The sequence below is a fragment of the Lontra canadensis genome, unplaced genomic scaffold (genome assembly GCF_010015895.1).
Source record: "Lontra canadensis isolate GAN:19392208 unplaced genomic scaffold, GSC_riverotter_1.0 scaffold94, whole genome shotgun sequence".
Lineage (NCBI taxonomy): Eukaryota > Metazoa > Chordata > Mammalia > Carnivora > Mustelidae > Lontra > Lontra canadensis.
Window position 1 is genome coordinate 1680555 of NW_022631088.1, and position 18487 is coordinate 1699041.

General features: G+C 56.4%; 1 protein-coding gene across 3 annotated transcripts; it reads right to left on the minus strand.

The window, feature by feature from the left end:
- Positions 1-346: 346 nt before the first annotated feature.
- On the minus strand, positions 347-11874 carry HAPLN3 (hyaluronan and proteoglycan link protein 3). 3 transcript variants are annotated; one of them, XM_032836924.1, is made up of 6 exons: positions 11794-11874; positions 7935-8072; positions 5257-5625; positions 3293-3595; positions 2218-2473; positions 347-898 (listed from the first exon to the last, which is right to left on the minus strand). In XM_032836924.1, exons 2-6 carry the CDS (start codon positions 8047-8049, stop codon positions 736-738), a joined length of 1206 nt encoding a protein of 401 aa, XP_032692815.1. In that variant the 5' UTR covers positions 8050-8072; positions 11794-11874; the 3' UTR covers positions 347-735. The 3 variants fall into 3 exon arrangements, with proteins under 3 accessions (XP_032692815.1, XP_032692817.1, XP_032692816.1); XM_032836926.1 differs by lacking the exon at positions 347-898 and having other exon boundaries at positions 1576-2473; XM_032836925.1 differs by lacking the exons at positions 347-898; positions 11794-11874 and adding an exon at positions 6035-6107 and having other exon boundaries at positions 1576-2473; positions 7935-8064.
- Between the last annotated feature and the right edge of the window lie 6613 nt (positions 11875-18487).

An 18487-nucleotide genomic window follows, 5' to 3' on the forward strand; every position in this document is an offset into this window, starting at 1 on the left:
CCCCCCCCCCCCCCGGGACCGTGCAGGCACCAGAGTTCCGTGCACCTATTTATATTTTTGAAAACTAAAGATTATGATAATTATAATAATAAAGACATTGGAAGAGACCTCTTTCTTCTCTTTTCCCTTTTTTTAAATTTCAAGAGAAGGCAACCAGGGTCTGAGGTCGACCGGACCGAAGGGGCCCTTAGGAATGGGGGCAGTTGGGACGTGTTTCCAGCAAAGGATTCCAAATTGGGTGACTGTTGTCTGTTCACGAAGCCTGGAACAGTCACACCTGTTGCACTCTGTTACTGTGAGGGCACCTGTGCCTTTGAAGGGCCGTGGGTGTGGCTGTGGCTGTGGCTGTGGGTGCACACGCATGTACTGTCAAACGCCCACCCAAATGGGACATCTGGTTACTTTGCATAGTTTGGTTCTTTGATCGCACACTGCTCCCCTAGGAGATGCTTGGTGGAGCGAGTCACCAGCAGAGGCCCATCAGGATTGAGAAGAGGGAGCAGAAGCAGCCGCAGAAAGCCTGGGAACGGGGCATCTTGCCTACACGTATCTGTGCTTAGCTAGTTGGCTGGCCACTAGCCAAAAGGTCTGGGCGTCCTGCCCTCAAGGAGGCTATAGGATATCAACAAAAGCGATTACAATGGCTTATGGATTCCCTCAGGAGACCTTGAGTGGAGGCAGGGGACGGTCCCCCCACGAGCCTGCTTCTTAAGAGGCCAGATGGGGGCCCCCTGCTCAGCTCAGTTGCTCAGTGGGCCCCTGCGTCGGTGTTTGGGAAAGAGTCTGGGCGCTGGTTAGTGCGTGCTGCTGTGAGTTTGCTGGTATCTTCTCGGGCGTGTGTTCGTGTGGTCGAGTATTTGTAGGTGAACATACACACGTGTCCAGATTACCCATGAGTCTGGAAACAACGAGTGGACAGAAGTAAATGATGGTCACATAGAAGGGGCTCAGTAACTGTGTAAGTGATTAGATGATCAGTTGGGAGTACAACAACATCTGTGGTTTTCAAACCTGGATCAGAATCAAGAGCGTCTGTGATAACACAGAGTTTCTCCCGCGGCCGTCTGGGGTGGGGTCCAGAAACTGGCATTTCTAATAATCCCCCAGGGGTGCTGCCTGGCCATGCTTTGAGAAGCACGGGCCCACATGTGGAACAGACTCCATAACCTAGTGAGAGTGGCAGACGGGTGCCTGGGCAGAGGCAGGCCTGCTTTCCTGAAGCTGGGGTGGGGGCCGGGGGAAGAGGGTGAGACACAGAGAGGACTGGTCTCCAAGATCCTATTGGGGCGGGTGGCGGGGAGCACAGCCTCCTCTGTGTCCTGAGAGGTGCATCCTTCTCTTCTGGGCCCCCACTGACATGCAGCCCGGGAGTGGAGACTGTGGAAAAGCAGGCTGGAGCTCCAGCAGCTGGGCCAGCGCCCAGGGCATGGAGCCACAGGGCAGGCAAACCAGAACCACGGGGCCGGAAGGTGCAGCCCACAGAGCTCCCCAAAATAGTGCTGCCCCCCACTCTCCCTGGAAAAGGAGCTGGGTGCACACCAGGACTGAATGAGGCAGAGAGCTGGACACAGGGACAGGGGTCACAGCACCATTTACTGTCCAAAGAGACGCACGCCCCTGAGGACCACTCCCTGAGCAGGGGGAAAGGAGAACAAAATACAGACTTTTTGGAGAGAGAAATTTCTCCCTTTCCTGGGACTTCACGTAGAAGCCTGGGGACCTGCTTCGAGCGCTAGCTCCTCAGCCTTGCTGACTTGGGCCAGCAGCTCTGCAGAGGGGGAGGAAGAGGCAGGAGACCACGATGCCCAGCTCCAGGGTCCCCTGGACACCCTTGCCCTCCCCCAGGCTGAGGTGCGGGGGACGCTGCAGCCACCACGTGTCATCGTACGCTCAGGGCAGCGCTCAGTGACGCTAGAGAGCCCTTGTGAGCCCACGAACCTCCACCGGCCTGGAGGAGAGGGGCAGAGGGCTTCCCAGAAGCGGGGAGCCTTGGGGTATCCACCAGAACAAAGGGAGGATTTGCAATGTTGGATTTACAAAAAAAAAAAAAAAAGTAATTAAAAAAAATTTAACTTGCGAAGTATAAAAACAATACAAAAATTGCCCCAACCCCCGAGAGAAAATCACCCACTCAATAAATACAGCGTGAGACGGGAGGGGCCAGAGCGGGGCAACCCCTCCAGGGACTAGCGCCGTCGGTAGCAATACACGCCGTACTCGCGGCTCTGCGGGTCCGGGAAGCCGAAGCTTCGGACGCCGGGCTCCAGGGGCCCACAGTTGGGACGCGGGTGAACCACGGGGTAGCGGGCACTGCCATCCGCCAGCCAGCCAGCGTCACAGCGGTCCAGGCCGCGGAACTTCCAGGCGGCAAAGAGCTGGCCCACCTTGGCAATGCGGGCGCCGTCTTCCCGGCATGCCTCCTTTGCCTCTGCCAGGGTCAGCTTCTCAGGGAGCTCCAGGTAGTACACCTGCCCTGTGGGAAAGTGGGGCGTGAGGGCTGGGCGGTAGGGGGGCAGCCTGAGAGGACAGTGGGGCCCGCAGAAACGCCCGCCCGTCTGACCTCCTCAGACAGACCTGAGAATGATGAACCCAGGGAACCACGAGGCTGTGGCCACTGGCCATGTGTCCTTTGGGGAGGTACCTTCCCAATTCTGACCCCCTCCCTGAGGGTTCCATCCCACCTGCCAGAGCACCAGGGTCCCTCCCACCATGTCTGTACTCCACCTCTCCCTTCCCTAATTGCACCCTGAGCGGACGCCACCCCTAGTTGCTCCAAACGGAGTCTCTCGCTCACCCAATCATTTACTGAGTCCCTGGGGCTCCTGCCTGGCTCGGTGGGTGGAGCGTGTGACTCTTGATCTTGGGGTTGTGAGTTCGAGCCCCATGTTGGGTGTAGAGATGACTTAAAAATAAAATCTTAAAAAAAATCGTTTACTGGGTACCTATGTGCTGGACACTTCTCTGAATGCTTGGGATGTGACAACAAACCAATTTCTGTTTCTATTTGTTGATTTTCCCGTGAAATCAACGTGAGGACAGACCGTGCTCTGTTTGTCTGGGATGCCCAGACCCTAGTGTGGCCCCAGCATGCAGGAGGCCCTCAAAAAAGGTCCGATGACCAAGTAAACCAGTGATGGGCGTGAAGCAGCAGCAAAGCCCTCAAACTCAGCCAGACGTGGCTTCCAGCCCTGCAGGACTCCAGACCTCCAGGTAAGGTGCTGGCAGTGCGGGCAGAGGGTTCCCAAGGCTCCCCAGAGGCTGCCCTCCCACCCCCACCGCCCCACGCACTCACCCCTGAGGGCAGGAGCAAAGCAGAACGCGTCATAGCGGTGCCGGCGGTGGTGACGCTGGCCGTAACTGCGCACGCCGGGGGCCAGGCCCAGGCCGCCGCAGGGCTGCCGGGCTCGCGTGACGGGGTACTGCACCGAGGCGTCCTGCAGCCAGCCCGCATTGCACCAGTCCAGGCCCTCCTCCCAGGCCCGGAACAACTGCTCGAAGGAGGCCACCACCGCGTCCTGCTCCTCACATGCCCGCTGGGCCTCATGGAAGTTGAGCTGGTAGCGCCCTCGGGGGTGCTGGTAGGGAAAGACCACACCTGGGGAGGGAGGAAAGAGGGGCCTGAGGGGTGCGCAGGGGTCCGGCGGGCTGGAGACTCCAGTTCCTGCATCCCCACTCCACGTCCAGGTCCGAAGCGGAGTCTACGTCTGCTTCCCGCCGCCCTCCTAGGACTGGGCCGCTACACAGAGGTACTCAGGAAACACAGACTAGCTCATGAAGGTCACAAAGGACTCAGACAATTAATGTCCCCACCTATAGAATGGACATACCCCCGAATTTGCAGAGCAGCTGCAAGAATGGTCTCGATGTGTCCCCCTACTTTCTGTGGAAATCCCAAGGCCTAATGGGATGGTCTCTGGAGGCGGGGCCTAGGAGGGACTGAGGCCATGAGGGGAGAGCTCTTGTGAATGAGACCAGTGTCCCTCTATAAGAGACCCCACAGAGGTCGCACACCCCTTCCATCACATGAGGACACAGTGAGCAGGTTGGGAGCTGTCAGGGGACTCTCCCCTGGCCACACAGACCTCCCCTCCTTGTCATACCCAACATCAGGGGTGCGGAATCTGACCCTGCTAGACGCTGTCTGGACTAGACTGGGATGCTGATGGGAAAGTCCCTGACTCGCCTTTTATCCTCATCTCCTCTCAAGGAGGTGGAGGAGGCCCTCGTTTCACACTGGAGGGGACAGAGCTCCGAGGAGATGGGGCGGCTACCCAAGGTGTCACAGCTGGGGCGGGCCAGGTTTGGAGCCAGAACATGGTCCTCTATGCCTCCCAGCTGCCTCCCTCACAGGTAGGAGAGGTATGGGGACACACAGCCCGTCCTAGGGACAGAGAGGGTAACTGTCCCTAGAGATTGCCCCCGGGGAGCCCACACACAAGGTCTGGTGTGCGAGCTCTGGATGGTTTACACCAAACAGAGTTGTGACTCTTGCTTTTTTTTTCATTAGAAGATTTTACAGAAAAATTCAGAGATTTCACATAAAAGTATATGCTTCTCGGGGCACCTGGGTGGCTCAGTGGGTTAAGCCTCTGCCTTCAGCTCAGGTCATGATCTCAGGAGCCTGGGATCGAGCCCCGCATTGAGCTCTCTGCTCAGCAGGGAGCCTGCTTCCCCTTCTCTCTCTGCCTGCCTGCCTCTCTGCCTGCTTGTGATCTCTCTCTCTGTCAAATAAATGAATAAAATCTTAAAAAAAAAAAAAAAAGTATATGCTTCTCTCGTCGAGTCAGAAAACCTGGCTGTGTGGGGTCTGCTTCTGGGCCTGAGTAGGGAGGGCACTCCTATGGGACAGGAAAAGGGCTCAGCCACGTGGCCCCAGTGCCCACCACTCCTGCCACTCACACGGGGCGGCCTCCTTGGTTTGTGTCACTTACAACCCCCCACCGGAGTTTCAGCTCCTGTTGCCCTCTGAGTAAGGTGTGAGCCAGGGGAGTGGTGGGTTCTGGAGCCCGACTGCCTGGGGGTCAAACTCCTATGCTCCCTTTTGTGGGCAGTATGATCTTAGGGAAGTTATCTGGCCTCCCTGTGCCTCTGTTTCCTCATCTGTAAAATGGGGGCGATGACAGCAGTAGCTTCCCCGTGGGGTGGTTTTGAGGACTGTATGGCTGTCTAAGGCACAGAGTTCTAGACAGTTTCTCGGGGCCCTCCCCCCATAGCCTGGGCCCCCACGACCCCCCTGCCCACCCATGGGGGCCTCACCCCGCAGCTCCAGCTCCACCAGGCCGCTCTCGTCCTCCAGCCCGTCGATGACCTCACAGCGGTAGCGCCCGGAGTCCTCCAGCCGCACGTCCCGGATCTGCAGCGACGCTTCTCGCTCCCCATCCTCCCGCAGGTGCACCCGGCCTCGGTAGTCCCCGAAGGTGCGGTGCCTCAGCCCGATGGCCACCAGCACATCCAGCTCGGGGGCCCCGTTCTCCGACAGCTTCCACCATTTGACACGCACGGACCTCGGGGACAGCGGGGCTGGCTCGTAGTGGTAGCGGCAGGGCAGGGTCACGTTGGCCCCTGGGTGGGAGAACAGGGTCTCCTCGGGCGTCTCTACCACCAGCTTCACCCCATTGAAGATGCCTGGGAGAGAGGTGGGGTGCCAATGGGGCCTGCTCCAGCCCACCCGTGCCCCTGCAAGGACCGCCCGAGCCTCAGGAGTCACACCTTGAAGGAATGGCCGTAATGTTCCGCTCCTCCCCATTCCCCGCACTGCGGCTTTGCGTCTTCTATCAGGAGGGGACGTCATTTCCCCTCCCCCTTAAATCCCTGCTGGCCGTGCCACTTGCTCTGACCACATGAACGCAACAGAAGTGACTATTTCCCTGTGCCTGCTCTCAGCCTGGCTCCACTCTTTCCCGGAACCTTGCCAACCCCCACGACAATGAACCTGGGTGCACCTGCTGGAGAGGGAGAGCCCACGGGGAGCAGAGACAAGCCCTCACAGCTGGGGCCATCCTAAGCCAACCAGCTCCCAGCTGACCTGTCCTACCGACTGCAGGCACAGTCAACAGAGTGAGCACAGCCGGGACCAAGGATGTGGACGCCAGCCCAGAATGCTGACCCTTGGAATCACGAGCCAAAACAACAACCAAAAAAAGAAAAAAAACAAAACAAAACAAAAAAAAACACTAAAAATGACTGTTGCCTTAAACTGTTCAGTTTGTTGTGCCTAAGAAGCTACCTGATTTAGCAGGCACCAGAGCACCTCCTTCTCAGGCGGCTGGCAAGGACGCAGCTCTCCCTAAGAGAGCCACCACGGTGGCCGCGGGAGAGCACAGCCTGCCCTTCACTTTCTGTCCAACTGTTCTCCCTGATGCTCCCCAAACGCCTAGAAGTGCAGGTGAGAGAAGGTCGGGACTTCTGGTGGAGACGATGTACATCTAATCCTATACATATGTACCAGCAGGCCTCCTGGGTACGAATAAACACAGAGCAGACACTCCTTGACCCTGGAAAAACACTGTATTCTATGAAGTGGCAGGGAGATCCCCAAGCCCACATGTAGAGCAGGAGGAGAAAAAGAATTTTCTCAGTCGTCTCTCAAAGGCGGGAGGGACCCACGGCACATGTTAGCAACGGTGCCCCCCGGTGGGGGGGGATTATTGGTGATTTTGTGCGCACATATTCAGGGACTGAAGGGAAAGCGGTGACAGGATGGGTAGAAAGTTTAAGTTTTTAAGTTTCCTTGAATCTCAGTAAAGTTGCGATTGTCTCACAAACTCTGGGGGACGAGGAGGGTGGGAGGCCAAATAGTGACACCCGTGAGAGCCGGGTCCTAATTCCTGGCACCCGTGGGAGCTGCCTTCTATGGGAAAGAGAGGAGCCCGGATTACAGATTGCAGTCACACGTGTCTTCTTAGAAGGGGGCCGAGGGAGATGTGACCCCGGAGACTTAGATTGGAGCGACACAGACACAAGTTCGGGTCCATCAACGGCCACAGGGCACAGGGAGGGGTGAGGAGCACATGTTCCCTGAGAGCCTGAGGGAGGTTCATGGCACGACCAGGGGGCTGGGTCCGCAGTCCTGCCACAGACAAATCTCAGGGCGGGTTCTTAGGATCCGTGTGCCCTGGGAGGCTGGCTCAACCCTGTGAGCTTCGGTTTCCTCATCTAGGAAATGAAATAAACCACAATATCTGCTTTCGGGGCTGCCCATCAGCGTGGGGTGGCGGGTGCCCTCACGGTGCTGGTTGTCAACCTTGCCACTATGCCAGGGTTTACTGAGGATTGTATGAGGCAGCGTACAGACGGCACCGAGAAGCGTGCCTGGCGCATAGTAGGTACACAGCTGCTAACTAAAAAGTCATCTGCCCAGAGGCGCCTGGGGGGCTTAGTCTGTCGAGCATCCGACTCTTGATTTTGGCTCAGGTCGTGATCTCAGGGTTGTGAGATCAAACCCCACGTCAGGCTCTGTGCTGAGCATGGTGCCTGCTGATGATTCTCTCTCCCTCTGCCTCTCCCCTGCCTAAAAAAAGTCACCTGCCCAAAGCTGTTTAGGTACAAAGTGGCAAAATTAAGATTCAGACTCACATCTTTCTAATCTCAAACCCCCTTTTCCCCTGGGGACAACGGGGGAGATCCACTTAAGTTGGATCTCGGAAAACCGGCAGGACTTCGGGAGCACCCAGAAGCGCACAGATGATTGTCTTTAAGTGCACTCGGCTCCGACGCGCTCGAAGCCCGAGGGACTAGCAAACAGAGTAACTGGACCGTCCCTGGCCTTGTCTTAGAAATGCGCCTGGTCTGCTTCAGGACCCAGAAGGGGAAGGGGCAGCAGGCTCCACGCCCTGTCCCCTGTCCTGGACTGGAGCCTCCTTATCCCAGCAGGAGCCCGGAGAGGTCCTGGTCACCCGGGCGAGGCATAGAGCCAGAGCCAGGAGGCCGCCCACCTTCGCCGTGGCTGTTCCAGGAGCTGGGATGGTTGGAGTAGTAGAAGCCATTGTAGAAAGGCAGCCCGGAGACGCAGGACAGCGGGTACAGCAGGACCAGGAGCAGTGGGCCCATGGTGCCAGGGTGTCCGGGGCAGGCTGGGAAGAGAAGAGAAACAAGCCAATGAGAGAAGCCCGCTGCTGGGGTCTGGGGACCCCCGGGTCACAGCACCCACTTGTTCACTCGCTCAGCTGGTAATTACGGATCATCACACCCTGTCCTCAGAGCCGAGAAGACAGAGGGGAGTGAGTCCAGGTCCCTGCCCTTGGGGGATGGCACCCCCCCAGGCCAGATGGGCCAGAAGCAAGCCAGCAAAGCCTAGGGAGGAGTGAGGAGGAAGCATGGAGTCCGCGGAGAAAATTACACAGGACGATAGGACAGGATCAATAGTTTTCAGACGGCACGATTGGATCAGAAAGTTATGAGCACCAAAGAGCCTAGACTAGACTGAAAATCTCAGGTGAATTCATGTTTAGTAAGGGGAGTCCTGCATTGTCCAGCTTTTGTCTCGGTCCTGAGCCGCTGCTGGGGAGTGACGGGGACCCCACAGATTTCTTATACTGAGTCAAGATCAAAAAAAAAAAAAAAAAAAGCCAACACCACACTTAGAGCACTTCCGGGGGCCATCCCAGTTTCCATGGACACGCAAATAAAATAGGCAACTAGGCCTTGGGCTGTAGTTTGTTTGTTGGGTTGTTTTTTAAATATTGCATTAAATATTAGATCTTGATGACCAAGGTTTTTTGGTGCACACCGATCCTCCTCCCCAGGTGTATTTTGCACCCAAGGCTAATAGTGCCTCCCTCACCTCCCCCTCATTTTCCCTGCCCCCCTCATCTGCCATTTGCTGAGCCCTTGATTTAAAAGACCGGCAGCCTTGGAGGAACTTAGTGCCTAGACAGGGTAGAGTCACGGGCAGGAGTCTGGATGCTGTGTGGGGAATGCAGAGGTGGGGTAGAGAAAAGGAGCAGGAAAAGAGACTGAAGACACAGGAGTTAGCTAGGTGGAAAGGACACTGGGGTGTGCCCAGCAGGGGCCCAGCAAATGCAAAGGCCCAGAGGCCAGAGAGAACCCGTGGGGGGCTGGGAATGTGCTCTAAGTTCTCCATTTGTGCTTTTCTCCGCCCGCACTGGTCCCTGTGAAGCTTCTCCGCGGTCCTGGCCTCTGGCTTCCAGCAGGACTTGGCCAACATGAGGCAGCCACAGCAGAGGGACCGGAGGAAGGAGAAGCTGCCTTGTGACCACAGCCCTGCAGTGGGCTCCTCTCCCCAGCACTTGCTCTCCTGGGGTGTGTAACACGTTTCCTCCCCTTCCTGCAGCCCCTCCCAGGGCTGGGGGCAGGGAACTTGCTTGTGTCTGTGTCTTCCACTCCTTCGTGGGTTGCCCCCCACCCCCTTCTCTAGAAGTCAACCGGTTCTTCCTCATTAAAGCTTTTTTATTGGAACCATTGGGGTGAATTCTGCTTCCAGCCAAAACCCTAGCTGATCCAGAGCAGAGGTGGTGAGAAGGGTCAGCGGGCCCAGCATCTAGATGCCCTTCCGTCTCCAGACCAGGTTTTTCCTTCCCGCCTTGGTCCCAAAAGTCCTACGGTGCCAGGGACGGCCATAAGCAGAGGAGCCACAAGGTCAGAAGCACCCCTCCAGGGCCTGTGCTGAAGGCGGACAGTGGGGCAGCAAGGCCAGGGCGCAGTGGGCATCTGGAAGTACGACCATGATTATCATGCGGCAATGTGGAAACAGCCTTAAGGTATAATTTAAATGGGCAAAGCAGAACATGAGAACTGCCCCTTTGCTATGATTACAAGGCTGCGGCCCGTGAATGCCTGTTGTATGGAGACCAGAATGCGGGAGAACAGCAAAAAGAGACCAGAATGGGGAGGAGGGGGAAAAAAAAAAGAAATGGGGCACCTGGGTGGCTCAGTCACTTAAGCATCTGTCTTTGGCTTGGGTCATGGTCTTGGGGTCCTGGGATGGAGCCCCACAGGGGGGTCTGCTTTGTCCTTCTCTCTCTCCCCACTCCCACCCTCCTCTGCCCCAGCTCGTACTGTCTCTCTCTCTCTAAGTAAAATCTTTAAAAAGAAAACGAGGAGGGACGCCTGGGTGGCTCAGTTGGTTAAGCAGCTGCCTTCGGCTCAGGTCATGATCCCAGCGTCCTGGGATCGAGTCCCACATCGGGCTCCTTGCTCATCAGGGAGCCTGCTTCTCCCTCTGCCTCTGCCTGCCATTCTGTCTGCCTGTGCTCGCTCGCTCTCCCTCTCTCTCTCTGACAAATAAAAAAATCTTAAAAAAAAAAAAAAAAGAAAAAGAAAACGAGGAAAGCATGGAATCTGTAAGGAAGGGTGGTGGAATTGAGCAGGGAACCTTCTTGCTTCCAGGACCGTGAGGAGCCCTTGCTGGAGAAAAAGCAGATTCGGGGAAAGCTGACACGTAGAATCTGCTACTCTTCTAGGCCTCTTGGAGGAGATCTGAGCCCCAAAGCCCCCTCTGTGCCAAGCACGGCTATAGGAGGAGGCCCTTCTGAGCTCTCGCTTCTTGGCAAAGAGAAGCCCCCAGGTGACACACAGCAGCCCCACCAGGCAGCACAATCTGCAACCTAGTACGGAAGTCTGGGGATGGGAGGATCTGGGTTCAAACCCCATCTCCTCTCCTTACACGCTGCGTGATTCTAGGCAGGTTTCCTCGTGTGTGAAATGAACCTCCTAAAACTCACCATGAGCTATGTCTCACCCATGTGCTCAACTTCTCTCTACAGTAACCTAGTTCTAGAGAAGCGAGTGACCGGCCAGCACGAAGCTGTGATTTCAGCCTCCCTCTGCAGCCAAGAGGGGCCGTGGGATTCCGTGCTGGTTAACGGCAGTGAGTGAAGTAACACATGCCACACACAGCTCTTGGATTAAAACAAGGATCCCGTTCCCTGGCATTTTTTTCCCTCCACCTGCGGGCGACCAGAGGTCCCACTTCAGTTTCAGAAATGTAAATCATGGGTTGAACGGCAAAGCCAGGTCCAGCAGCCCTGGACTGCCCCCAGTGCACGGTGTCATGAGAGAAACAAAGTCCCAGCATATTGAAGTCCCCCATTTTGAGTCTCTTTGTGAACTCAGCTGAGCCTCACTTGGACCACTCTCATTGGCCTAAAAATACTGACAACTGAGTTTAATGAGCACTTACTATCTCATTTACTCCTGACCACAAGCCCTGGAGGTGGAACCTTCCAGTATCTCACTGTACCGCTGGGAAGACCAAGGGCACAGAGAGATTAACTCCTCGGCCCAAGGTCACCCAGCGAGGACACGGCAGAGTTGGGATCTGAACCCACAACCAGCTCCAAAGTCCAGAATGACCATGTCAAATTCCGAGAGGTGACGTGTGCAGAGCACACACAGCAGACACTCCTAGGGGAGTTTCCTTGCCCTTCCTTAAGGTCCCACGTCTGGAACCAGGACCGAGAGGCTGTTGGTACTGAGCTGGAGGTGACAGGCCCTGCCGTGTCCCTGGACACTCGCAGCCTGTGCCAGAGAAGGGGCCGGTTGGGTCCCCACCTGCCATGTTCCCAGCCTCCTCCTCACAGCGGCTCATCAGGCCCAGACGCCCTCCAGTGAGAACGGGCTTCCCTGGGACGAGCAAATGCAGGTGTTTCTGCCACAAAGTGATACAGATGTGTCTGAAAAAACAGATTTTTGCAATTAAATAATAACAAGGTGAGGGGGGGAATAAGGCTGGAGCAGATTACTCAAAACATATGCAGCTTTGTAACCAGACATTGACAAAACCTAATAGAGTCCTAATAAAGAACACCGGCACCGTGAATTCTCTCCACTGACCTTGGCACCCAGCGCCCCGTCAATCAGCCTTTGCAGCCTTCACCTCCCGGTCAAGGGCTTCCTCCTCTGAGATGGTTTTCAGGGACCTTGGATTCCGGGAGAAACCAGATTTGCCAAAATTAAGAATCTGAGGTTTTCAGGGACCTTGGATTCCGGGAGAAACCAGATTTGCCAAAATTAAGAATCTGAGCCAGGATGGACCCATCTTCTTTAATCATTTTTTTTTTTAAACTCAAGGGAAATGGCTTTGCAACTTCACCAAGGGATTCCTACACTTATCAGAAAAATTTGCATGAAGCTGCCGTACAGGCACCCCTCCTGCACCCCGGGATCCTTGAGTTGAGATGGTGTGAGTTTGGATCTCGAGAGGCGGGACAGTGGGCTAGGAAGGGGTACTGCATTATCCAAGTCTGTTTGGTTCCCGAGTTTTGAACACGGAACAGCAAAGAGCCTGGGGAGTGACCTTCGTATGCGTGCTTTTCTTCAGGAGTGTCCGCATTTGTCTTAGGGAATCCATAGTTTGCTTAGGTTTGCTCTTTGCTTGTGAGAAATGCTGTTTTAGTGGTCCATTATGTCAGCATGTTGAGAAAGATCACCCTGGACCAACGCCGCTCCATGACACTCTGACCTCAGTCCCCCATCGTTCTCCCCAGTCGCGGATGAGGTCCTTCATCGTTCGGAAACATGCACTGAGGCAGGAAAGACTGTAGCACCTTCTGGGGCCTCCAGCGAGCTCCTAGGCACCCCTTCCGTGCCTCCAAAACCCCACCCCCACACTCCCTTGGCTTTAAAGGGCTTCCATGGCCAGCAGCTCTCTTGACCCTGCCAAGAACGACCCTCCACCCTAGTCAGCCAGAATTTTACTCTCCCCAGTTCCTCCACAGGTAAACAGAGGCACAAGGGTATGAAGCAACTGTCCAAAGGTCAGGTGGCCAAGATGGCAGGGGTGGGACTCTACTGGAAGCTCTCCAGCCAGCCCCCATAAGGATCTGTCCTATAGGAGGACCGCCTTCCGCTCGACAGCGCATTTGCACTGATGTCATTGCCTGTGGGTTTCACAGTGTCAGAATTTTTATCCCCCTTATACGTATAGACAAGGAAACGGAGGTTCGGAAATGCTAAATTGCAGGGCACCTGGGGGGCTCAGTCGGTTGGGCCACTGACCCTTGGTTTTGGCTCAGGTCATCATCTCGGAGTCATGGGATCGAGCCCCAAGTCTGGCTCTGCGTGCTCAGCGGGGAGTCTGCTTGAGATTCTCTCCCTCTGCCCCTCCCCCAACTCACGCACGTGTGCAGGCGCGCTTCCCCCTTCAAAAATTAGTAAATGAAATCGTTCAGAGAAGAAATGCAAGGTTGCATAGCTAAGGTGACAGTCTTCATCCGGAGATGGATGAAGGAGCTGGAACACGGGACCCCATTCACTCAGCAAGTACTTGTCCCGCATCCACCCCATGCCAGGCACAGTTTCTGGCCCGCAGGATACAAATCAGAAGTTCCCAGAGCTCCCATTCCAGGGAGGGAAGCAGGCAGCAAATAGGATATGGGACATCCGTGTTGCCAAAGTGTGGCAAGTTGACAGAGGAGGCTGAGCAGGGGAGAGGTGCTGCAGGAGACAGGATGGGTCAGGAAGGCCTCGCTGAGAAGAGGACCAACTGAAGGTGTGAGCTCTGAGAATCCTAGGGAAAAGCATTCCAGGGGAGGGAACACCAAGTGCAAAGAAAGGCCTTTGGCTGGAAGGGCTTGAAGTCCAGTGCGGAGCAAGAGGGAGGGAGGCAGGAAGTGATGTCCCCACCCCGGCAGAGGCACAGAACCAGACACAGCCCGCTGAAGGGAAGGCACTGGAGGGTTTCCAGTGGAGGATGGCCACAAATCTGACTGACATTCTAGAAGAACCATTCTGGCTCTCTTCCTGCCTTACTTAGCTCCAGGACATGTCCTCCTTCTGGCTCCTTCTTTCCAGCTAAAGACAGCCCTAAATTTTGCTTTTTGCTTTTTTTAAGATTTTATTTAATTAGAGAAAGTGCATGGTGTGTGTGGGGGGTCGGGTAGAGAAGGACAAGCAGACCCAATTCTCAGCAGGGAGGCTAATGCGGGGCTCGATCCCAGGATCATGACCTGAGCTGAGAGCAGATGCTTAGCCGAATGAGACACCCAGGTGCCCCAAAAGAGCCCTTGTTCTCCTTCATTACTTTGGTCCCCTCTCCAGTCTGGATACCCACTCTCTGGTTTAATAACACGACCACAGGGGTGCCTAGCTGGCTCAGTCAGTGCAACGTGTGACTCTTGATCTCGGGTCGTGAGCTCGAGACCTATGTTGGTCATGGAGCCTACCTAAAAAAAAAAAAACCCCACAAACCCTTCCCACAAATGGAGAGGTGTGGTCTGGTCGACACCACCCTTTGCTGGATGCTAACCCAGCAGTCATGCAACCTTAGAATGCGGGGAGGGGTCCCAAGAAGAACAGTGAGTTCTGAAGATCAGCCCAGTGTCCAGGGGCTCTGACCCAGATGGAAGCTGGCCCTCTTCTCCCAGCCTCTCTGACACCAGGGCAGCACACAAAGCCTGAGGCGTCCCATTAGACTTGCCACTTGCTGGCTGGCTGATCTGACTTCTCTGAACAGAAGTTTCCTGGTCTCCAGAGCAGATTAACGGGAAAGCTCAGCAGTTGAAAACAAACGACCATCCTGAATGTTAGGCGAAAGTCAACCACTACCACTCAGGGAAACAATGGACAGTCTGGGCTCCCTTACCCTGGCTACCGTGGGGGTCATGGGAGGCTCCCCAAGTCAGCTGGAGCTTTGCCTGGGCAAAGACATACCTGCACCCTGCTGAGTGACCTTGAGCAAGTTACTCAACCTCTCTGTGCTTCCATGTCCTCATCTAGAACCTCACTCTAGGACGTGGTGAGGATTATATACAATGAATTGTGTCCAGCCCCAACACACAACAGATGTTCCACAAACCGTTGCTCGTATGTATTGGTAGAAGAACATAACAGCAGATTTCGGGTTCTAGAATCAGACTGGCCACCAGGATTCGGTTCTGGTTCCCCTGAATTACTAACAGTGTATTAGAGGGCAAGTCACTGAACTTCACTTTCCTCGTCTGTCAGATGGAGGTCACAACACTTCTAACCAGAAAATATCTCTGGTTAGAAAATTAAGGGAGAGAAAGTCTGCAAAGCTGTCACTCACAAAATAGAGCAGTTATTACTACGTTAAAGGTGCAGTCTCCCCTTATTTCGATGGATCCTTCTCCCCTCTCACTACCTAGGAGAGAGAGCAGTCACCATTGTCTTCTCTTTACAGTTGGGGAAACTGAGGCCAAGAGCATGCAGGAGAGAGAAGTATCCAAGGCTTTATCTTTGGTAAACAGGCAGCGGTAAGAGAAATTTCAAGTCTCCTGGCCGCCCACCCTTTGCTTTTCCCAGCACCACGTGCCTCGGGACCGTCCCCACGGCAGAATAAGGGGAAACCCAACTCGGAAGGAAGATGGGGCCCCCCAGGCTCTCCTCATTTGTGCGGCGGAGAGTAGCGTTCCCCCCCTCCAACGGCAGGGGGCAGTATTGCCTTCCAGGTTTCTCCAAGCCCCGGTTCCTGGGGAAGAATCAGACTTCGGTGCCCCCTGTTTAGACAAGGCTTCACAGGCGCCTTTGAAACCTGCGGCCCCCGGAAACTGAAAGCCGGAGGTGTTTCCTACCAGCATTCCAGCCGGCTGGCTCACGCAGGGCCGTGGCGGAGAGGCCAGGGCGCCTCTCAATCACCTCCCCCTGCTGCAGAGAGCAGAGGCACCCCGGGGGGTCAGCGCTGGGCACTATGGTCCAGGCTGGGTCACACAGGCTGCTGGGGCCCCCCAGCGAGTTGGTGACAGAGCCGGGTCCAAGGGCTCGCGCTGCTTCCTTCCTGGCTGCCCACCGGCCCTAAATGCCTCCCCGAGCGACCCCATCTCCTACCCAGGGCGCTACTGGTCGCCCTCCCTCTTCGTCTCTGGTCTCCCTGCCCTAAGGCAGAAACCCCCGCCAACCGCGTCCTGAAACCGACGCGCATCCCTGGGACAGCCGAGGCGGCGGCAAAGGCCAAGGGGCGCAGGTCTGCGGCCTGCCGCCCCCGCGGGTTGTCCCCAACCCCTCACCCCACCCCCGGCCTCCCGCGGATCCCGGAGCACCCGACACATGCCGGGACAGAGCCCGGCGCGCCGCGCACCGTGCGGGAGGCCGCAGGACCCAGACCGCACGAGACGGGCAGGGATCCGGCGGGCCCCGGTGGCAAAGGGGCTGGACCGGGCAGTGGTCTCGGAGGCATCGGGTTTCACTGGAAATGTGTCTCCTCGTGGCGCGCTCCGGGGTTCCGCGCAGGTCCGCCCGTGCCCCTGCGCTGCTCCCCCTGAACTCGCGCCCAGGGCGCGCCCCAGGGGCGATCACAGACCAGCGGTGCCCAAGGCACTCTTCCTGTGAGCTTCCCCTACCCTGCCCCGGGAGACGTGGGGGCCCGCAGGAGACCCAAAGCGGGGGTGGGGGGTGGACACGGCCCGCAGAGGGACCCAGCAGTCCGGCCACCCCCCAGCTACTTACTGGCCCCAGGCGGCTCTTGGACCGCTGGAGCGCCCCCAGCCCAGGGCTGTCCGGGTCCGAGGAAGCCGGCGGATTTGGGGGATCCCGAACCGCCTGAGAGGAAGCGGCCGGGCCAGCCCCTTAAAGGAACACACGCCCCTTTCCCTTCCAAGGGCTGGGCCCAAAGGGAGGAGTTGCTGCCGACTTGGCTCCAATTCTGAGATGCTAGTGGGGCGTAAAGGGAATATGCAGGAGTTGCTGTCACAGCTTGGAGAGGTTAAGTGGGAGATGGAAGAGGTGCGTTATTGAGGAAGGTCCCCTTAGAACACTCTGGTTTACCGAAAACAGTGGGACTAAGCCCCTCTCCAGCACTCAGCAGGCGGGCAATGGCTGCCCCCCCCTTCCAGGAGCAGGAAAGATAAACGTCCTGTGTGCTTACCGCCCAGATGAGGCAAGGGGTCCGCGACCTCCCTCCTGCCCATGAGTTTAGCCATCATGAGGTCCCCAGGCAGACTGTTAGCTAGTGTCAGGCACAAGGACACTGAGCTTCGGAGAAGGGGCTTGAAACAGTGGTCTTGGGGGAAGGAAAGGCAAAGTTAGGGGTGCTCCCAGCAGCCAGCAGGGGCAACCAGGATTCTGACTGGTGCCCCAACAGGGGCAGGGCCCTGCCTCAGAGTCCCGACATCTATCTGTTCAGCCCTCTGGCAGGCACCACCCCTCCTAGGACTTCTGTTTGGAAAGGGTGTTTTGTTTCCACCCTGGTCAACAAGGGTCCTGGGCTGGACAGTTTCCCTCAGCAGAAAAGCCCAGAGTCCTTTGACCCTAGTCGGGAGAAGGGCCACATGTCACAGGGTCACTGAGTCCAGAGTCTTCCTAAACACACTTCAAATGCCTGTGTGCATGTGGGTGCATGTGCACGTGCCTGTGTGTGTGTGTGTGTGTGTGTTACACGCGAGCCAGGAGCACACGAGAGCACACTGTGGCCAAAGTGAATGCTGGGCATCAGAGAGCCAGTGAAGGTTCCTCCATGAGGAGGAGATACCCGTCTGACTTCTGAGTGGAGACGGACTAGAGAAGTAAGACTTGAGCACCAATTAGGAAACTCTTGCAAGCTTCTCTGATTGTGGGCGACCCATGCTTGAGGCCTCCCAAGACCCAGACTTTGCATCTGGGGATCTCTGGTCCGCCTCCACAAGGCTATGGAGCTGGTCCTGTTATTTCCATTTTACAGACAAAGGAACTGAGGCCCAGAGAGATTTCGGTAAATTGCCTCAGGCCCCTTGGGATCAAGAGGTGAACTCTGGTTTTCCAACCTAAGTTCCTAATGACTCCACCCTATTTAAGCCAGGAACATAAAGTAGACTGGACTCCTGGGAGAGGGGGTTCAAAGGGTCCCAGGGCTGAGAACCACAGGAGAAGGGAGAAGGACCACAGCTGGGCAGGTCAGTTCTGCTGCAGCAATGCAATGTCACTCGCCAGCCAAGGCCAGGGCTGGCCAGCAGGTAATCTCAGTCCTGGCTCTCCAGACTGTGGTCAGGAATGAAAAAGGAAATTTGGGGAGGAGATGGTGAATGTGTGTGTTAGTCGGGGAGGCTGCCCAGGGGGAGGGTCAGGAGTGAGGGCCCCAGGCTCTCCAGAGGGGAATTTTCAGGCTCCGGCCAACTCATCCAAGATTACATTACAGAGATGAGCAGAGGGGCCTGTGTGGTTTAGGCCATTCCAGAGTGCCCTCGGGGCTCCCAGGCCTGGTGGGGGTCTTGTGAGTACGGCCAACGAGATGGGCCTGCGGCAAACATTCAGTGCCTTGAATGCTTGTGGACAGATAGCTGTGAACTATTTCCCCTTATGTAAGTGGGACTCCTTGGGTTCTAGCAAGACCCCTGGCGCAGTTCATTCCTGGAGGTGGGGGACAGTGGAACCATCCCAGAGCACAGGTGTGGAGGAAAGCAGCTTCTCCCGCTGCCTTAGTCCCCAGGGGAGGCCAGAACAGGCTTGTGGCTAAGAAATGCTCCCAAAAGGGAGTCCCGAGGGGCGCCTGGGTGGCTCAGTGGGTTAAGCCGCTGCCTTTGGCTCAGGTCATGATCTCAGGGTCCTGGGATCGAGCCCCTCATAGGGCTCTCTGCTCAGCGGGGAGCCTGCTTCCTCC